Below are 20,535 nucleotides of genomic sequence, written 5' to 3' on the forward strand. Positions count from 1 at the left end.
GGGAGGGGGAGAGGGAGGGAGGGGGAGGGAGGGGGAGAGAGAGGGAGGGGGAGAGAGAGGGAGGGAGGGGGAGAGGGAGGGAGGGAGGGGGAGAGGGAGGGAGGGGAGGGGAGAGAGAGAGAGTGGTAGGGAGGGAGGTGGGAGAGGGAGGGGGGTGGGGGGAGGAAGGGGAGAGGGGGAGAGAGAGGGAGGGAGGGAGGGAGGTGGGAGAGGGAGGGGTTGGGGGAGGGAGGGGGGAGAGGGAGGGGAGAGGGAGGGGGGAGAGAGAGGGAGGGAGAGAGTGATTCGTCCATCCCCGGTTACACAATGTCAGCCACCATGCCATGGTGTGCTGGTCACGAGGACACGGCCGCTGGTTCCCCTGTGGCTTACAGCCACAGGCCACTGACGCACCCGTGAGGAGGACGTAGTTAACTGGCCGTTGGATGCAGAAAGTGACCAGGGGTGAGGCTGCCCGCGTGTCAGCAGCGCGACCAGGCCACCGGGACACACAGGTATCCCGTGGCAGGCGGCTGCCGAGTTGTCGACTAACCTCCGTCTAACATGTCCCGTTTCTCTGCCCCCCACCACCCTTCTGTAGGTTAGCACGATGCATGGGAGCAGAACGGCTATGTTCTGCGCAGTGGTTGGGGCCGCTGCACTGCATTTGGAGATGCAGCAGCGTCCACAGCCACAACCCGCAGTGGATGCAGGGACAGCTGCAGCAGCAGAGGGAAGGGCCGAGGAGTTGCCAGTCGTCGAGCAGCATGGGGGGGGGGGGAGGAGGAGGAGGAGGAGGAGGAGGAGAGGGAGGAGGAGGAGGGGGAGGAGGAGGGGAGGAGGAGGAGGAGGAGGGGGAGGAGAGAGGGAGGGTGCAGCCACGGCACCAGAGGCGACGACCAAGGCCGAGGGTGTACCGTGCCCAGGTCTCTTTCCTAACAATGACGGACATCACCTGCAGGAGGAGACTCCGGCTGAGTAGGCGGACGGTGATACATATCTGTCACCTCATGGCGCACCTCGCCCCACGTGGAACGGGGGGAAGGACACGCGATCCCGGTTGCCATCAAGGTGACGGTCGCTCTTAACTTTTATGCGACTGGCTCCTTCCAGTCTCCGAGCAGGGACCTCTCCAGGATCTCCCAGTCATCGGTCCTCAGGTGAATCCGGGATGTGACCGACGCCCTCTATGCCATCGCCGATCGCTACATCACCTTTCCCGAGGACCGAGGTAGCCAAACACAACAGAAAAGAAAGAGGAGCTGAGGGGGGAAATGGGGGCAGGGAAGAGGAGGAGGGAAAAAGGAAGGATGGGGGAGGGGCATAGAACAATAGAGGGGAGCCAGAGGGGGGGGGGGGGGGGGGGGGGGAAGACGAGGGAACACCATCTGGGAGGAAAGCACGGGAAACGACCATAATGAACAGAACAGGGCAACAGAGAGTAAGAAAGTACAGGAGGAAGGAACAACAGACGGCCGAAGCAGAGGCAAACACACAACAACAGCAAAGACCGACGGAGAAGCATGCTCAGTCTTCCCCTCCATCCAGTTCTGTTGTGTATTGCCGGTGTTGTAGTAGTCTCTTTATTAATCCACACCCCCCCACCCAAAAGACATGTGTAAAGTAATGGTCTCTCCAGTGCTTCTATGTATATATTTCCCCAGATTTTACTTTCCCACTCCTTGGCTTTTTATTTATCTGGTTTTTTAATCTATATGGTGTTTTTTGTTCTTATGATCCTGCTCTTTTTTGCTTCTCCTTGTGTACACCTGTAAATGTACCATGTGCAAAAAAACCTAATAAATGACATTTAAAAAAATAGCCGTGGTCCCAGCACAGACCCCTGAGGCACACCACTAGTCACCGGCAGCCATCCTGAAAAAGACCCCTTTATCCCCACTCTCTGCCTTCTGCCAGTCAGCCAATCCTCTATCCATGCCAGGGTCTTACCCTGAGCACCATGGACTCTTAACCTTTCATAATAATAATATTTATTGTCACAAGTAGGCTGACATTAACACTGCAGTGAAGTTACTGTGAAAATCCCCTAGTCGCCACATTCCAGCGCCTGTTCGGGTACACAGAGGGAGAATTCAGAATGTCCGATTCACCTAACAGCACGTCTTTCGGGACTTGTGGGAGGAAACCGGAGCACCCGGAGAAAACCCACGCAGACACGGGGAGAACGTGCAGACTCCGCACAGACAGTGAGCCAAGCTGGGAATCGAACCCGGGACCCTGGCGCTGTGAAGCAACAGTGCCAACCACTGTGCTGCCGTGCTGCCCTTTACCCTCCCACTCCAAGCTCCTCTGCAGGCCCGATGAGATTACCCGAACCCGACCATCAGGCAAACAACATCAACTCTGCGCCAAAGTTCCTCAAGCAACCAACACTGCATTTCAGCAAATCGTTGAAAACCAAACATGAAATATTGTTGGCAGCTTGTGCACAGTTCTGGTCGCCTCATTATAGGAAGGATGTGGATGCTTTGGAGAGGATGCAATGGAGATTTACCAGGATGCTGCCTGTAGTGATATTCAGATATCAATATACATGATCAATGCATGTAAATGTAGTCATTTCAACACTAGATATCTCACAGTCAGATACTGTAAGAACTGGTTTCCCACCTTTACTAAATCAGATGAGCATCATGATGATGTGATTCAGAACAGTGAACAAGCAAGACGTAGAATAGCTGGAGTGAGAGAAGTTAGAACTAGTTTGTTATGATTGTGTGTAGTTATCTGTATTATACTTTCACTCTTTATTGTTAGTTTTGTATTGAGTAAAAGGACTCACAGTTTATTATTTTATTACTCATTAAATAGTTCATCTTTCAACAAGAAAACTATTGGTCATTTTATCATCCTGGTGGATTCAAGAGTAATATGTTATATATTTTAGATAAGTCATTATTTAAAATATAACACTGCCTGGACTGGAGGGAATGTTTTATGAAGAAAGGTTGAGGGAGCTAGGGCTTTTCTCCCTGGAGCAAAGACGGCAGAGAGGTGACATGATAGAGGTGTAGAAGGTGATGAGAGGCATGGATAGAGTGGATAGCCAGAGACTTTTCCCCAGGGTGGAAATGGCTGTCACGAGGGGACATAATTTTAAGATGATTGGAGGAAGGTATTGGGGAGATGTCAGAGGGAGGTTCTTTACACAGAGAGTGGTGGGTGTGTGGAATGCACTGCCAGCAGAGGGGGTGGAGTCAGAGTCATTAGGGACATTTAAGCGACTCTTAGGCAGGCACATGGACAGCAGTAAATTGAAGGGGTGTAGGTTAGGTTGATCTTAGATTAGGATGAATGGTCGGCACAACATCGTGGGCTGAAGGGCCTGTACTGCGCTGTACTGTTCTTTGTTCTATATTCTACCGAGAATAATGTCGCTATCTGATTGGCATTTGCAAAGTTGTATCGCTGCTATGAGCTGTGGATGTGACTCGCAACATCCTGGTCCTCGTCAACTCCATTCCCTTCAGCATCCTCCTCAACGAAGACAACATCTCAGCCATCCATGCATCCCTCAGCCAAGGTATCACCTGTTTATAATGCAGGTGAGGTGAGAGTGACTGCCCTGACATCTAGGCAGCATTTGACCGAGTGTGGCATCAAGGAGCCCGAGCTAAACTGGAGTCAATGGGAATCAGGGGAAAACTCTCCGCTGCTTGGAGTCATACCCGGCACAAAGGGAGATGGTTGTTGTGGTTGGAGGTCAATCATCTCAGCTACAGGACATCACTGCAGGAGTTCCTCAGGGTCGTGTCCTAGTCCCCAACCATCTTCAGCTGCTTCATCAATGACCTCCCTCCCATCATAAGGTCAGAAATGGGGATGTTTGTGGATGACTGCACAATGTTCAGAACCATTCGCGACTACTCAGACATTGAAGCAGTCCCTGTCCAAATGCAGCAAGACCTGGACAATATCCAGGCTTGGGCTGACAAGTGGCAAGTTACAAGTGCCAGGCAATGACCATCTCCTGCAAGAGAGGATCTAACCCCACACCATGACATTCAATGGCATTGCCATTGTTGAATGATCTAACATCCCACCATACAAATACTGTGGCTACCAGGTCAGAGTCTAGGAATCCTGTGGCGAATAACTCACCTCCTGATTCCCCAAAGCCTGTCCACCATCTACAAGGCACAAGTCAGGAGTGTGATGGGATACTCTCCACTTGCCTGGATGAGCGCAGCTCCAACAACACTCAAGAAGCTCGACACCATCCAGGACAAAGCAGTCCCGCTTGATTGCTCCCCCTTCCACAAACATTCAAACCCTCCACCACCGACGAATGGCGGCAGCCGTGTGTACCATCTACAAGATGCACTGCAGTAACTCACCAAGGTTCCATAGACAGCACCTTCCAAACCCACGACCACTACCATCTAGAAGGACAAGAGCAGCAGATACCTGGGAACCCCACCACCTGGAGGTTCCCCTCCAAGCATTATTGCTTCACAACTCCAGGGTCCCAGGTTCGATTCCCGGCTTGGGTCACTGTCTGTGCGGTGTCTGCACGTTCTCCCCGTGTCAGCGTGGGTTTCCTCCGGGTGTTTCAAGTTCCTCCCACAAGTCCAGTTAGGTAATTTGGACATTCTGAATTCTTCCTCTGTGTGACCCGAACAGGCGCCGGAATGTGTCAACAAGGGGCTTTTCAGTTAGTCCATTGCAGTGTTAATGAAAGCCTCCCTGTGACAATCAATTATTATTCAGTCACTCACCACCCAGGCTGGGAAATATATCGGCCGTTCCTTCACTGTCGCTGGGGCAACATCCTGGAACTCCCTCCCTAACAGCACAGTGGGCGTACCTACACCTCAGGGACTGCAGCGGTTCAAGAAGGCAGCTCACCACCACCTTCTGAAGGGTAACTAGGGATGGGCAATAAATGCTGGCCTAACCAGTGATGCCCACATGATATTGTGGTATTGTGTGAAGCAAATAATGGCATGATGGGAAAACTAGTCAAGTCTTCTTAGTACAATTGAATTTAAACGGATTTTCACATAACCTAAGGCACAGATTCAAAATACACAGATATACACAGCCGAGGTCGACTTGACCTAAGAACCGTGTGACTCTGAAATTCTAAGATAAGGTGTTTTCATCATGAGACTAAAAGCAGTCTCAATACATAACAAGCTGAACAACTGTCTCTTCCTGTATGTAAACAAGTTTGTCCAGTTCTTAAAACAAAGACAAGATAATGATATGAGACTCCAGTCCCCTAAAGGTCAGCAAGGTGACGCCATTGTAACGATTATTACTTATGTTTTACTTTCAATTAAATTCCTGACCAAGTTGTATTCATGTTATCTTGATCCTATAATGTATAAGAATCGCCTTCTTTTCTGTAATATCGCAGACTTGGGACGGACTCAGCAGTTTGTAATTGACTGCCTTCCGACTCCAAGTCTCAGCCATTTACTGCTAGCAGTCAGTTCTAATTCGGAAATAAAGTTCAGTTTTGCTTACCTAATGAATCATGTTTGTATTTCTCTATTACAGTCAAGACGCGGGGAAAATATAAAATACAACATTTGGCGCTGCGAGTAAAAATCCAATATCCTGAAGTGAGCTTCCATGAGGGACTGAGAAAAAGTGATCAAGGCCACGACCGGAGTAAAGAGACAGACGCCGGCACAAGGTAAGATTGACCTTGGTCTCTCTCTCTCTCGGATCTGTGCTGCGACCCCTCATCCCTGACGGAAGTAACTAAACAGGTGATGGTTCTCGAATCTAAATTTGGCTGTGAGTACATTTTTTTTGTGTAATTAGCCGCAGGTCAGGGACCTTGTTGATCTCATTTTTCATCCACATCAGATTTATACAGGCTGTCAATAAATTTGGGTCAGGGGCCCTTTGATTAAGTTTTGGGGTCAGGGACCCTCCCAGTATTTTTTTGGGGTCAGGGACCCTCTCAGTAATTTTTTGGGGTCAGGGACCCTGTCAGCAATTTTTTGGGGTCAAGGACCCTCCAATTTGATTTGGTACCAGAAATTTTGTTTGAGCGTTTTTTTGCCTGGGGCACATTTTACTGACATTATGGGACAAACTTTAGATAAACCTAGCGGCAATTCCCCTCTATTTTTCATGTGTTTAGAAACCCCTTCTCAAGAACGTAATATTCGAAGATTGGCTGCAGCGCTGCTTTAAACAATAAATTAGGTAACGATATCTGGCCACTAGGTTACACAGGGATCTTGGAACTTTGACAATAGCATTGATGCAGAAAAAAAAGCAATCTGGAAAAAAAATGCCGGTTTCAAATTGTTTAATTTTACAGTGGAAAAAAAACAGTCCACTTAACGCAACGAACCATCACAATGAGTTGGAGAGATAACGCCCGCAAAAGAGATATTAATGAGTGTGTGAACGGTAAAGCGAAAGATTGGAAGACTTTAAAATTGTAATGTGAGCTTTGGTATGGAAAACAGTCAAAATGATAAAGAGCAATCTGGCAATAACAAACCTCCTGTTAGCAGAAAAGTAGGACTGGCCAATAAGATTACAGGAAAGGAGGATCCTCCCAGTTGCTCTGGCATGCCGATGTTCCCCTATTCAAACGATACGGAAGAGGAGGAGGATTTGAACCCTGGACCCCACCCTCATTTTGCGCTCCCCGGTCTTACAATTCCACTTTCCCAAGTCCTGACTCCCACTTCTGATCCCATTACCAATGAAACTCCTGCTAACGTATCCCCCTTAGCGACACGCACTCGGTCACAGACGCAAGCCGTAAATATCGAACAACACTTCTCTACGGAAGACATGATAATTGACTAAAAGGTATTGATTAAAAGATCCACAATGAGGGAATTATAGAAGTGAAGTTAATGAGTTACCAATTTAGAAGCATGCTGGCAATAATGACTAAAGTTTAACATTGCTTTTGAATGAAATTTAGATGATCAGATGATGTTAACTAACTACTGCTTGGAATGTTGTACTGGCCTTATTATGATAACAAGTGGTTCTTCTAAAGGACAACAAAATGCATTAGGCCTCACGGTAGCATGGTGGTTAGCATCAATGCTTCACAGCTCCAGGGTCCCAGGTTCGATTCCCGGCTGGGTCACTGTCTGTGTGGAGTCTGCACGTCCTCCCCGTGTGTGCGTGGGTTTCCTCCGGGTGCTCCGGTTTCCTCCCACAGTCCAAAGACGTGCGGGTTAGGTGGATTGGCCATGTTAAAAAAATTGCCCGTAGTGTAAGGTTAATGGGGGGATTGTTGGGTTACGGGTATACGGGTTAAGTGGGGTGATCATTGCTCGGCACAACATCAAGGGCCTGTTCTGTGCTGTACTGTTCTATGTTCTATACTCGAATTGTTTTTAAGCTAATGGCAAAACATTCATAATTTCTCTTGCAAATGTTCCCAAAGTTGTTCAGTTCACACTATATCAGTTTAAAAGAAAGTAACTTTACAAATAAGAGTAATTGAAATATGAATAAGTTTTTAGATTGCGTGAAAAGACGTAAATGGCATCACGCCAAGTTCTCCGCCCCTTAGATTCTGCAGGAAACATTAACCATTTCAGCAGACAGTTGGTCTTTTCTGAATTGACAAACGAAGAAATACATCTCAAAGAATAGTTAATGCCTCTAAAATTAATCAGTGCAAATTGACTTAAATGGAATAACACAGATAAAGTTTTCGAAAGAGAATGAAAATTTTTGTTCAAAATTTGTCCCCAAGGACAAAGGCTGAATCCAAGAGAGAGAAAGAGAGACAGAGAAAGAGATTGAAGGAGAGAGAGCCAGCGACAAGAGACAGGAACTGTTAGAGAGAGCGAAAGAGAGCGAGCCCGGGAGAGGCAGAGATGGAGAGGTAGGCAGATAAAGAGAAAGAGCAACAAGAGTTCCAAAGACAGACAGAGTTATGTAGAGAGGGAGAGAGATAGATAAGAGAGAGAGGGAAAGAATTCATATTTCATTTTTCTGACTTTGACTTTAAAAATTATGTTTCAAGCTGTGATGATTTGAAAGAGGTAAAAAGATATCGATGCCAACATGGTCTTTGTTATTACCTGAAACCTTTGCGATAAAAGGTTCCCGTTAACTTTGTAAGGCGGGTGGCACAGAATCTTTACGGTGTCACCTTCGAGCTGTTAATTGGTTTGTACGGAGCGCGATTACTCCGTGATTTAAATTATAATCTCCTGCAGATGCGGATAACTCTGCTTAACAACACATAAACAGGGCAAAAATCGTGCGGACCCTGACATAAAACATCACACACGTAATTTCCTTAATCAATTGTTAAAATTGTAATTGGAAGGACCATCTGGCATCAGACAAAGTGTGCAACGGGTAAAACTTTAGATACAACTTTTTTAAAATGGCAGCGTACTGCAAACGCTGTGTGAACAACTAAAGACCTATCAACAGTAATAGAAGCTCAACAAGTGATTTAGGAAAATAATAGGGGGTCAACTGCTAAAAAGTTAGTTGCTCTATGGAGGGAATATTGTCCAAAATTGAAGGATGCCTCCTTGTTAGCCAGCTGGCAGGATAAAGAATTAAAATTGAGTATAGAATTGACAGGTCTTGAAAACGGAATGCGCATATGGAAAAGAACCAAGTTAGGCTATCCACCTTGATCAGAAAGGGGCTAAAACACTCCATTAGTTTTTGTTCAGGAATATCTGAGGATAACAAATCTCCCAAAATGAAAAAAAAGGGGAGCAAAGTCAAAACAAGATTACGGTTAGGAACTTAACAATGGATTCTTGTCTAAAATAACTTCAGATCGTTTCAGGCTGTCCAGATAGACTCGGCGGTGGTTCAGTTCATTTGAAATAAAAAGAAATAATAAACATCCAGTAATGTCTCTTTCCAAAAAACTGGTTAAATAGCAAATATTGAAAATTGACTGAAATATGTCCCACGCAGAGCCTTCTCGCAGTAAGGCTGTACCTCAACTAGCGACACCTGACCATATTAGGCAGACAGACACTGCAAATTCGGAGCGGTAATACATGCATTGATAATGGTATGTTTATAGAACTGTCTCAAATACGAGGTCACCAGCTGCAGAATTTAATAACTTCTGTGCCTGCGCCTGATTGCTCTGTGTTCTATGCTGGCAGCTAACGTTAACCCTGAGTACCACTGTTTAAAACACCCAATAGAGTCCAGATGAGAGAATATAGTGACCCAAGCCTTGATAACGGCATTACTATATCACCTATCCCGCAGGCCCAGCTTCGAAACTTTCCCCTATTCACTACTCCACAGTGGTGGTCGATTGATTTTGATCCCTCACACTTTTCACCTCCCTTAGATATTCCCAATCCACATGTCACTCTTTGCTACGATCATACAGTAACCTCGCCCGATTTGGAGAGCATTTACCAAGACAAAAGAAGGGTCTGCCTTTCTTGTCGATTTACCCCACAGCCTATGGCGTCAGTCGAGACTTGTGTCACCCCACGTGACCCTTTCTGTCAACGAAGGCTACAGTGTCAAGTCCTTGGGATTTCTGGCAGCTGCACTAAGAGGACAAGCTGATCCTTTCCTTAATGGAAGTCAAACCCTACCCGCAGGCACTTTAGAATATTTTAAACGCCCATTTGTCCACATTGGCACACTGCACCATCATCATTCAACCCAATTTATGACTTCTGAACTACCCACAGACTTATGGGCAGCCTCCAAACACGAAGTTGGTCTCACTAATGTCCCTCCCGTTGTTATTAGAATCAAACCTGATATGCCCTTGCCCTCTATTTCACAGTACCCTTTGCCCCCCGAGGCTGAAGAAGGAGTCTCGGTCATGATTCAATCTTTCCTTCAACAGGGGATTTTGATACCGTGCCAATCGCCCTGTAACACCCCGATTCTTCCAGTTCCGAAGATAGGAAGACCATCCGAATGGCGTTTGGTCACTCCCAGTTAGCGACATTAGCACCTCCTGGTGGCTCCACCATCATTCAATATGTTGATGACTTACTCCTTGCCAGCCCTGATTTCATCGCTAACTAGCGTGACACTATTTACCTGCTCAGCCGTCTCCATTCATGGGGATATGTGGTCCCGCCCGCTAAAGTTCATAAAGGCCAACGACAAGTCAAATTTTTGGATGTCCTAATAAGTGATACTGATCGCTCCCTTACTCAGGAACGCATTACTCCTAGACTGCAGACCCCACTTCCTACATCGCCCAAGCAGGCGCAAGCCTTTTTAGATTTAGTGAACTTTTGCAGACAATGGATTCTGAATGTTACTGTATATACTAAAGAATTAACTCCGTACTCCTCTCAAAATGCTCCTCTTAAGTTTGAACTACCTGATTCAGCAAAGCTATCTTTTATTACTCTGAAAAACGCCCTGGCTACCGCCCCAGCACTAGGACGACCTATGTATGACAGACCCTTTCAGCTGTACGTTACTGTTCTTGATAAATGCGCCACTTACACAAGAACACGGTGACCGGCGTCGCCCAGCCGCCTACTATTCTACCAAATTAGATCCTGTAGCTTGTGGTCTACCTCCCTGCACCCACATTCTTACGGCTGTCCATTTGTTAGTCCAGGCAGCCTCTAATCTAACCCTTCACCAACCAGTACAAGTGCATACTTCACACTCTATCGTGGCTCTCCTAACGTCTCAGCAAACCCAGCATCTGACTCAAGCATGATTGAGCCGCTATGAGGTTTCACTATTGCAAAACCCCTACCTCTCTTTTCATTATTGTTCAACCTTAAATCCTGCTGTGTTCCTTGAACAGCCCCCCGATAACCTTGAAGACCCACCACACGATTGTTTGCTTCGGAATCACTTCCTTACCGCACCTCGCCCGGATCTAACAGACAGGCCTATTGATAATCCAGATTTGATTTTTTATGTTGATGGCAGTTCTTCCATTTCCCCATTTGGCATCCCACAGTTGGGATATGCCGTGGTAACCGACACTGACGTGCAGGAAGCAGCAGCCTTCCAGACCCCTGTCTTTGCACAAAAAGCCGAGCTATTTGCCCTTACTCCAGCATGTATTTTAGCCACAGATAAAAGTACTAATGTTTACACTGATTCTAGGTATGCCTTTGGCGTGACCCCATGATTTCGGCCGCCTCTGGCAACAGCGAGGTTTTCTCACCTCTGTGGGAACTCCCATTCAAAATGCTCTTTGGGTTAAAAATCTCTTCGATGCTATTCAGCTTTCCCGTCAATTGGCAGTTATTAAATGTGTTGCGCACACGAAGGGTGACACTCCTGTTCAATTAGGAAATGCCCGTGTTGATTCAGCTGCTAAAACTGCAGCTTCATCGCCCTCTTTAATTGTTCCCAGTGGGGCTAATCAGGCTCTAAAGCAGGTACCTGCATTAAGGACGAAGGGCATGCCAGAGATAGCTGAAGTTCGAAATTTACAGAGGGACGCCTCTGATTCTGAGCGAACACTATGGAAGTCAATGGGGTGTTCGCACTCCTTGACACGAGACCTCTGGCTGACTCCAGTTGGTCAAGTTTGTATTCCGAATTCTTTATTGCCGTTACTTGTTGATTATTTGCATTCTTGTACCCATCTTGGCAAGGAGGGAGTGGTACATCTACTCCTAAAAACTTGGTGGCACCCAGATTTGAATACAGCAGCGCAAACGCGGCTGGATCGATGCATCATTTGCATGAAACATAATAAGATTAAATGCCCTCCGGGAACCACCCCCTTGCCAGATGATCCTTTTGCTTGTATACAGCTTGATTTTATTGAATTGCCAAAAGCTCAGTGTTATAAATATTGTTTAGTAATAATTGATGTGTTTAGTAAATGGATTGAAGCCTTCCCCACCACTAATTGTACGGCACATACAGTAGTGAAGTTGTTGTTAACGGAAGTCATTCCTCGTTTTGGGGTACCCAAAATGGTGAGCTCAGACAATGGATCACATTTTGTAGCTCAGATCAATACTGAATTGTGCGAAGCCCTTGTAATTAAACAGCAACTGCACTGCGCGTATCACCCGCAGGCAGCAGGAATTCTGGAAAGAGCCAACGGGACTTTAAAAGAAAAATTATCTAAATTAACTGAAGAAACTGGGTTAAATTGGCTAAAAGTATTACCCTTGGCACTGTTTCACATGCGAGTGACTCCCCATTTGCGGACCGGACTGTCAGCTGCAGAGATAGTCTATGGTCGGCCAATGAGGACTCCCTGGGATGCCCATGCAAAGCCCCTAGAGGGAGTAGACCTCCATGTGATGGGGGAACAAATGCAGAACTATTTGATGCAATTAACACTTTCTTTGAAGTTTCTCCACTCACAGGTAAAACAGGCACATCTCTCAGTAACGACAGGGACAGCCGTCCCTCGATATCCAGTGGTCAAACCCGGAGACCACGTGTTGGTAAAAAACTGGGACAGAAAGAAACTAGGACAACGCTGGAGCGGACCCTTCCTCGTACTACTGACGACGCCAACTTCAGTCAAACTTGAAGGACGTTCAAGTTGGATATATCTATCCGATTGCAAGAAGATAGTCTCCAACCCAGACGAGAACTCAGGATGAAGATCTTCAGTATAATTTTTGGACTTTCTGGACTATTTAGCCTTAATGGCCACTCGGTAGTAAAAAAACGAACTAAACGAGACCTGCCTTCCAATACCTATTTACATATGTCATATCTTTACGTCAAAAAATTGAATATTAGCAAGTGTTGGGTTTGCACCCACATCCCTGTCCATTCAAGGGAAGGAATACCTCTCCAATCCCTCCCCCTTCATACCACAGAAACAGTTGAATGGATTTTACGACAAAATCAAACAGGCATCAGGGGAGATAGGGAGAATATGAAAATATGGAGATCTGTTGGCTATGACATGACTAAATTTTCAGCTTCGTATCAACCTACCTATAATCATGCCCTGACTCCACCCTCCCTCACTGTCCACTCATATAATGTTCAAGGTTCCATATGTTTTAATAAATCAGGGAAAGGAAAGTTCATGGGGCAAAGTAGGTGCAATCTACCAATATAATCCCCTGGATGACATCAGCTGATGATTTTACAGCCTACAATGGAACCTATTTCATATGCGGCACTAAAGCATATCCGTGGCTCCCCATTGATTGGACAGGGTCCTGCTTTTTGGGATATGTCGTACCCCAAATCCGTCACCTACCCACCCTTAAGCACTCCCCCTCGCGAGCAAAAAGAACAAATTCTAAAATGGAACAATTCCTTATGATGGCCTTTCCCTTGTACGGAACGGGCAAGGCATGAACAAACTGATCTACATGGCCTCAGCATTGGAACATCTGGCAAACGTAACTGCAACAGAAGCCAGGGACACCGGACAGGAACTGGCCGAGGTCTCAGCTGAGCTAGTGGCTGTCCGGACCGTGGCATTACAAAATCGACTAGCTTTGGATTATCTGTTAGCCTCGCAGGGAGGAACGTGCGCTATCATAGGCCAAGAGTGCTGTACTTACATTCCAGATGGCTCTCAAAATATTACTAACCTGGCCGACCATATTAAGAAACAGGCTGCTCAAATTCAAGAAATTGGCAGTGAATTTCACGACTATAACCCTTGGCTAGGGTGGTTGGGTCATGGATTATTTGACTGGATCTTTAAGGCCTTTATTCTACTGCTACTAATGCTACTAGGGATAGGATTGCTTGCCTGCTTGTGCAAATGCATTTTCAAACGAATCATGGATATACCTATTTAGCTGGTTGTCATGATATGACAAAAGGGGGGAGTGTGGTATTGTGTGAAGCAAATAATGGCATGATGGGAAAACTAGTCAAGTCTTCTTAGTACAATTGAATTTAAATGGATTTTCACATAACCTAAGGCACAGATTGAAAATACACAGATATACACAGCCGAGGTCGACTTGACCTAAGAACCGAGTGACTCTGAAATTCTAAGATAAGGTGTTTTCATCATGAGACTAAAAGTAGTCTCAATACATAACAAGCTGAACAACTGTCTCTTCCTGTATGTAAACAAGTTTGTCCAGTTCTTAAAACAAAGACAAGATAATGATATAAGACTCCACTCCCCTAAAGGTCAGCAAGGTGACGCCATTGTAACGATTATTACTTACGTTTTACTTTCAATTAAATTCCTGACCAAGTTGTATTCATGTTATCTTGATCCTATAATGTACAAGAATCGCCTTCTTTTCTGTAATATCGCAGACTTGGGACGGACTCAGCAGTTTGTATTTGACTGCCTTCCGACTTAAAGTCTCAGCCATTTACTGCTAGCAGTCAGTTCTAATTCGGAAATAAGTTCAGTTTTGCTTACCTAATGAATCATGTTTGTAGTTCTCTATCACAGTCAAGACGCGGGGAAAATATAAAATACAACATTATAACTTGGCTTTTATTCTCAATTCCTGATCAATATTTTGTTTCTTTCAGAAATGGACATCGCGAGAAGTTTCTCCTTCAGTGGAGCTGATTTTTTCACCAATGAAAATGATACTTATTTTGACATCTTCAACAGCAGTGAAGATTACCTTTCCTTTGACTTTGGCGTTAGCCCCTGTACCCTTGAAATTCATGACAACTGGATTAACACGGCACTGGCCGCTGTCTATAGCCTGGTCTGTTTCCTCGCTGTGACTGGGAACATGGTTGTAATGGTTGTTTTACTTTACAATCGACACAAGTTATCATCCACAGACATCTACCTGCTTCATCTGGCAGTAGCAGATCTCCTATTTGCCGTGACCTTGCCCTTTTGGGCAGTGGATGCCGTATCTGGCTGGGTGTTTGGTGATGCCATGTGTAAGATCATCAGCCTGTTGCAGGAAGTTAACTTTTACAGTGGGATTCTGTTACTGGCTTGTATCAGTGTCGACCGCTATCTGTCTATCATCTATTCCACACAGACATGCTGGAAGAAACAATGTTTAACCAAGCTGGCCTGCGTTGCTGTCTGGGTGTTGGCCATTCTTCTGTCTTTACCAATTCTGTACAAGGGCACATATACTCCAGCAGGTTTAAGCACAACAATCTGTTTTGAAATATTCAGTGCTGAATCAGATGAACCATGGAGAGTTTTCACTAGGTTTTGGTGGAAGTTAATTATGTTCCTCGTTCCACTGGCTGTGATGATCTTCTGCTACAGTGTGATGCTCTGGAAACTGTGTCAAACGAGGGGGTTCCAGAAACAGAAAGCCATGAAAGTCATCATCGCGGTGGTGCTGGCCTTCCTCTTCTGTTGGCTCCCGCACAATATCACCGTGTTCATCGACACGCTGATGAGGAGAAAGTTCATCCGAGAGACTTGTGACAGGCGACATCATATCGACAGAGCTCTGACCGCAACCCAAACCTTGGGATTCCTGCACAGCTGCATCAATCCAATCCTGTACGCATTCATCTGGGCGAAATTCAGGAAGAATGTCATCAACCTCTTGGCTGCAATTGGAATTGCTGAACTAAGGGAAGAGTCCAAGTTTGGGATATCTGTCTACCCCTGCCCTGAATCTGGACTCACTTCAATCCCTCAGCAAGGTGGCAAATAATTAATTAAGGGCTGTGGACCATCAGGAGGCTTGTGATAAAGTTCCCCCACAGGATGTTCGGTAGATTTTTTTGGGGGGGATCAGAGGTAACATACTGGCTTGGATTATGGATGGGTTAATAGGCAATAAACGAAGCATTAGGAATAAATGGGACATCCTCGCGCTGGTCGGCTGTGGTCTGCGGGCCCCCACACCCTCTCACAATACCTAGCAATGATTTGGATGTGGGAACCAAATGTCATATTTCCAGGTTTGCGGATGGCAGGAATGTGTGTTTTGAGGAAGGTGCAAAGTGGCTTTCAAGAGAATTTGAAGAGACTTAATGAGTGGGCAAGAAGGGATGGGATGCAATGTGGAAAAGTGTGAGGTAATCCACTTTGGTAGGGGGTATAATTGTGCAGAAGATTTCTAAATGTAAGGTTAAGAGCCAATGTGCAGGTGCAGCAAACAATGAGAAATTAGCCTTTATCGTAAGAGGACACTGATGAAGACTTACCCTTTGGTTGAACCCAACACGGGTCCCTCACTTGTAACGTGCAAACTCCACACAGACAGTGACCCGGGGCTGGGATCGAACCCAGGTCCTCAGCGGCGTGAGGCAGCAGTGCTAACCACTGCACCACCGTGCCACCCAGGTCCCTCTTTTGTGGCAATTGAATCATAGAAATATGCATAGAAAATAGGAACAGGAGGAGGCCATTCGACCCTTCAAATCTTCTCCGCCATTCATTATGATCGTGGCTGATCATCAAATTCAGTAGCTAAGCCCACATCTCCACCCTATCCCCGTAACCCAGCAACCCCACCTACCCTTTTTGGACACTCAGGGGCAATTTATCACGACCAATCCACCTAACCCACACGTCTTTGGGTTGTGGGAGGAAACCGGAGCACCCGGAGGAAACCCACGCAGACGTGGGGAGAACGTGCAGACTCCGCACAGACAATGACCCAAGCCGGAAATCGAACCCGGGTCCCTGTCGCTATGAAGCAACAGTGCTAATCACTGTGCTACCATGCCTTTTTGAGTATTTACTCAGTTAATTTTTGATAAGTAGGATTGAATCAGTGGCCCTTTAGGCAGAGTCTGCCAGATCATAACAAACTGTGTAACGATGTTCTCCTCTTTAGTTCTGCTGTCAGATAATTTAACCTTGCCTCCTCTGTTTACTGACCCTCCTGGGTTAGAAATAGGTTCCCCTTATTTACCTGATCACAAACACTCAACATCTCTATTAAATCTCCCTTTAAACTTCTCTCTTCAAACAAAACCAGCCGCAGTCTCCTTGGCCTCTAGATCTCTGTTGCCATTCTAAATTATCCCTTCTTCTGCCTTTCCAAGGCCTTGAAATCCTTGCTCTGCCCCTTAGAATTAAACACAATTGGGCAGCACGGTGGCACAGTGGTCAGCACTCACAGCGCCAGGGACCCGGGTTCGATCCTGGACTCAGGTGACTGTCTGTATGGAGTTTGCACTTTCTCCCCGTGTGTGCGTGGGGTTTCCTCCGGGTGCTCAGGTTTCCTCCTACAGTCCAAAGATGTACAGGTTAGATGGATTGGCCACGATCAAGTGCAGGGTTGCGGGATAGCGTGGGCAGGGAGTGGGCATGGGTAGGATGCCCTTTTGGAGGGTCGTTGCAGACTTGCTGGGCCAATTTGTCTCCTCCTGCACTGTCGGGATTCTGTGGATAACGTGAATTATTGAATTAGACACAGCTATGAAACCGTGGGCCATTTCTTTCTTCACATTAATCATAGAAATGTCCTTATTCTACCTTTCCCCAGGTGACTCTGTGTGCCCAGTATTCCAAGTTATTCTGATTTATTCAGACTGAAACCCTCCAGCAACAGCACTGTTACAATGAATCCTGCATCTAGGTGTCTTTTTTTAAAATTAGTTTTATTGGAGGGTGCTTAAACAGGGCTGCCCCTGAATTGAGTGTTTTTTAACCTTTTAGTCAAACTAGTCAAAGCCCTTCAGTCTGTATCACTCCCTCCTCACAGATATACACTCCTTATACACGCACGACTGCGTGGCAAAATTTGGCTCCAATTCCATCTACGAGTTTGCTGATGATACGACCGTAGTGGGTCGGATTTCAAACAACAATGAGTCAGAATACTGGAGGGAGATAGAGAACCTGGTGGAGTGGTGCAGCGACAACAATCTCTCCCTCAATGCCAGCAAAACTAAAGAGCTGGTCATTGACTTCAGGAAGCAAAGTACTGTACACACCCCTGTCAGCATCAACGGGGCCGAGGTGGAGATGGTTAGCAGTTTCAAATTCCTAGGGGTGCACATCACCAAAAATCTGTCCTGGTCCACCCACGTCGATGCTACAACCATGAAAGCACAACAGCACCTAGACTTCCTCAGGAAACTAAAGAAATTTGGCATGTCCACATCGATTCATACCGATTTTTACAGATGCACTATAGAAAGCATCCTATCTGGCTGCATCACAGCCTGGTATGGCAACTGCTCGGCCCAGGACCGCAAGGAACTACAGAGAGTTGAGAACACAGCCCAGTCCATCACACAAACCCACCTCTCATCCATGGACTCTGTCTACACCTCCCGCTGCCGGGGGAAAGCGGGCAGCATAATCAAGGATCCCTCCCACCCGGCTTACGCACTCTTCCAACTTCATCCATCGTGCAGGAGATACAAAGGTCTGAGAACACGCACAAACAGATTCAAAAACAGCTTCTTCCCCGCTGTTACCAGACTCCTGAATGACCCTCTTACGGACTGAACTGATCTCTCCACACATCTTCTCTACTGAGTAGTACGACACTCCGTATGCTTCACCCGATGCCTGTGCCCATGTATTTACATTGCGTATTTATCGTATGCCGTACGTTTCTTCATGTCTGGAACAGCGACCCAAGGTTCGATTCCGCCTTGTGTCACGGTCTGTGTGGAGTCTGCACATCCTCCCCGTGTGTGCGTGGGTTTATTCCGGGTGCTCCGGTTTCCTCCCACAGTCCAAAGATGTGCAGGTTAGGTGGATTGGCCATGATAAATTTCCCTTAGTATTGGGTGGGGTTATGGGGATAGGTTGGAGGTGTTGACCTTGGGTAGGTTGCTCTTTCCAAGAGCCGGTGCAGACTCGATGGGCCGAATGGCCTCCTTCTGCCTGTAAATTCTATGATCTGTCTGGACTGTGCACAGAAAAGTACTTTTCCCTGTACCTGGATACAGGTGACAATAAATCTGAATCTAAAAATAAATCTAAGCCAATTTTGAATCCACCTTATCAAGTTACCCTGTATCCCATGTGCATTTGCCTTCTTTATGAGTCACCTATGTGGGACCTTGTCAAAGGCTTTGCTAAAATCCCCGTGAACTACATCAACTGCACTACCCTCATCTGAACAACCTGGTCACATGCTCAAAAAATCCAATCAAATTTGTTCGGCGTGACCTCCTTCTGACAAAGCCACACTGACTATTCCTGATCAAACCTTGCCCCCTCAGCTTAACTTATGAAAGATTAACCAATGGGGTCAATTTTAACCCCCTTTGCCTGGTAAACGCCTCAAATAGAGTCGGTGGCCTTATCGGTGTCCAAAGCAGCCGCCATGTCGTAATCAATATTTTCCCCGCTTCTGGACTGTGATAGAAAGATTCAACAAGGTTCGTTAGGTAAGCAAAACTAAGCTTTATTTACGAACTACAACTGCTAGCAGTATGGCTGAGACTTGGAGTCGGAAGGCAGTCAAGTACAAACTGCTGGTTCCCTTCCAAATCTGGATATTACAGAAAATAGGTAGACATTTATACATTATAAAATCAAGATAACGTGAATACAGCTTGGTCAGGAATTTGATCAAAAGTAAAACATAAGTAATAATCATTAAAATGGCGTCACCTTGCTGACCTTTAGAGGTCTTTTGGTGCATGTTTAAGAAACGGAGCAGATTTGTTTAAGTATCAAAAAGAACTATTTCTAGTTGATCTTGTGTATTTAGATTGCTCTGGGGTGGGACGACTGAGTTTTTATCCGAGTTTAGAGTCAGCCAGTTTTCGGGTCAAGTTGACCTTGGCTACTTGTATTTGTCCCTTAGGTTATGTGGAGTCAGTTTAAATTTTATTGTACCAAGAAACTTGACTAGTTTTCCCATCATGCCATTATTTGCTTCGCACAATACCACAGCCAACTGACGTAGATAGGGTGCTAATTGGGATTTTAGGAATGGACTTGTTGGAGACTGCCCAGCAAACATGTAAAAATGAGAAGTGAGGAAGAGTTCTCTGTCACAGCAGCATCAGTAACACAATCGCCTCAATGGCACTTGGTGCTGTTGTCTGCAGAAGCTCAGACATTTGGACCAGTTTATCACTCAAACATTTTACCGAGATGCCGTTATTGGTGAGTTTACAATTCCACCAGGTTTATTATCAAACACTGTAAAAACATTTGCCGCCCCTTAAATTATCCCCAGTAATCCCAAGATGCTTAATAATACCCGTGCCGATGAACACAATCGAGTTGCGGGTCCAATTCTCTGGGTCTCGGTGGTTTCAGGGCCTCCGGCTGTGAAGGTGGGACTTATTCGCCTATTCCGCCTGTTCCTCTGGCTCACAGTCAAGTCTTCTTTGTTGCCCCTGCACAGATTCTTCACTGGGGAGGGTCCCGGGTGCCTGACACTGTCCTTGTGCCCTTCCAGGATGTTCTCTGGCTCGCAGCCAATCAGGTCTCGGAGTGGGGATTGCAACACCCAACGGAGTTGCCGATTGCAATTCTGCAGGATACCAGGAAGCGTCCAATTGTACATCGGGCCTAAAATTCAGTTGGTCATTTTACCCGAGTGGGAGGAAACATTGCCAAAGATGGTACTCTGATTGCCAGCTGGGTACTTGCACAGGACAGTGCACGCATGCATGGCCGGTAAGAATAGAATCATGAAATGAAAATCGCTTATTGTCACGAGTAAGCTTCAAATGAAGTCACTGTGAAAAGCCCCTAGTCACCACCTTCCGGCACCTGTTCGGGGAGGCTGGGACGGGAATCGAACCGTGCTGCTGGCCTGCCTTGGTCTGCTTCCA

At 46.2% G+C, this 20,535-nt stretch overlaps 1 protein-coding gene across 4 annotated transcripts in view; it reads left to right on the plus strand.

Annotated features, from left to right (window-relative positions):
• LOC119962222 (C-X-C chemokine receptor type 2-like) overlaps positions 1 to 16,076 on the plus strand; it is a 22,124-nt gene extending 6,048 nt beyond the window's left edge. The window contains exons 1-2 of one of the 4 annotated variants that reach the window (XM_038790203.1): positions 5,608 to 5,644; positions 14,371 to 16,076. In XM_038790203.1, the coding sequence (XP_038646131.1) occupies positions 14,373 to 15,482 (1,110 nt within the window). In that variant the 5' untranslated portion in view covers positions 5,608 to 5,644; positions 14,371 to 14,372 and the 3' untranslated portion in view covers positions 15,483 to 16,076. Of the gene's footprint in view, positions 1 to 5,607; positions 5,645 to 5,697; positions 5,749 to 6,715; positions 6,787 to 14,370 lie in introns of those variants that run through there. The other 3 variants (XM_038790204.1, XM_038790202.1, XM_038790201.1) reach the window with 3 other exon arrangements.
• The last annotated feature ends 4,459 nt before the right edge of the window (positions 16,077 to 20,535 follow it).

This window comes from Scyliorhinus canicula, chromosome 2 (genome assembly GCF_902713615.1).
Source record: "Scyliorhinus canicula chromosome 2, sScyCan1.1, whole genome shotgun sequence".
NCBI lineage: Eukaryota > Metazoa > Chordata > Chondrichthyes > Carcharhiniformes > Scyliorhinidae > Scyliorhinus > Scyliorhinus canicula.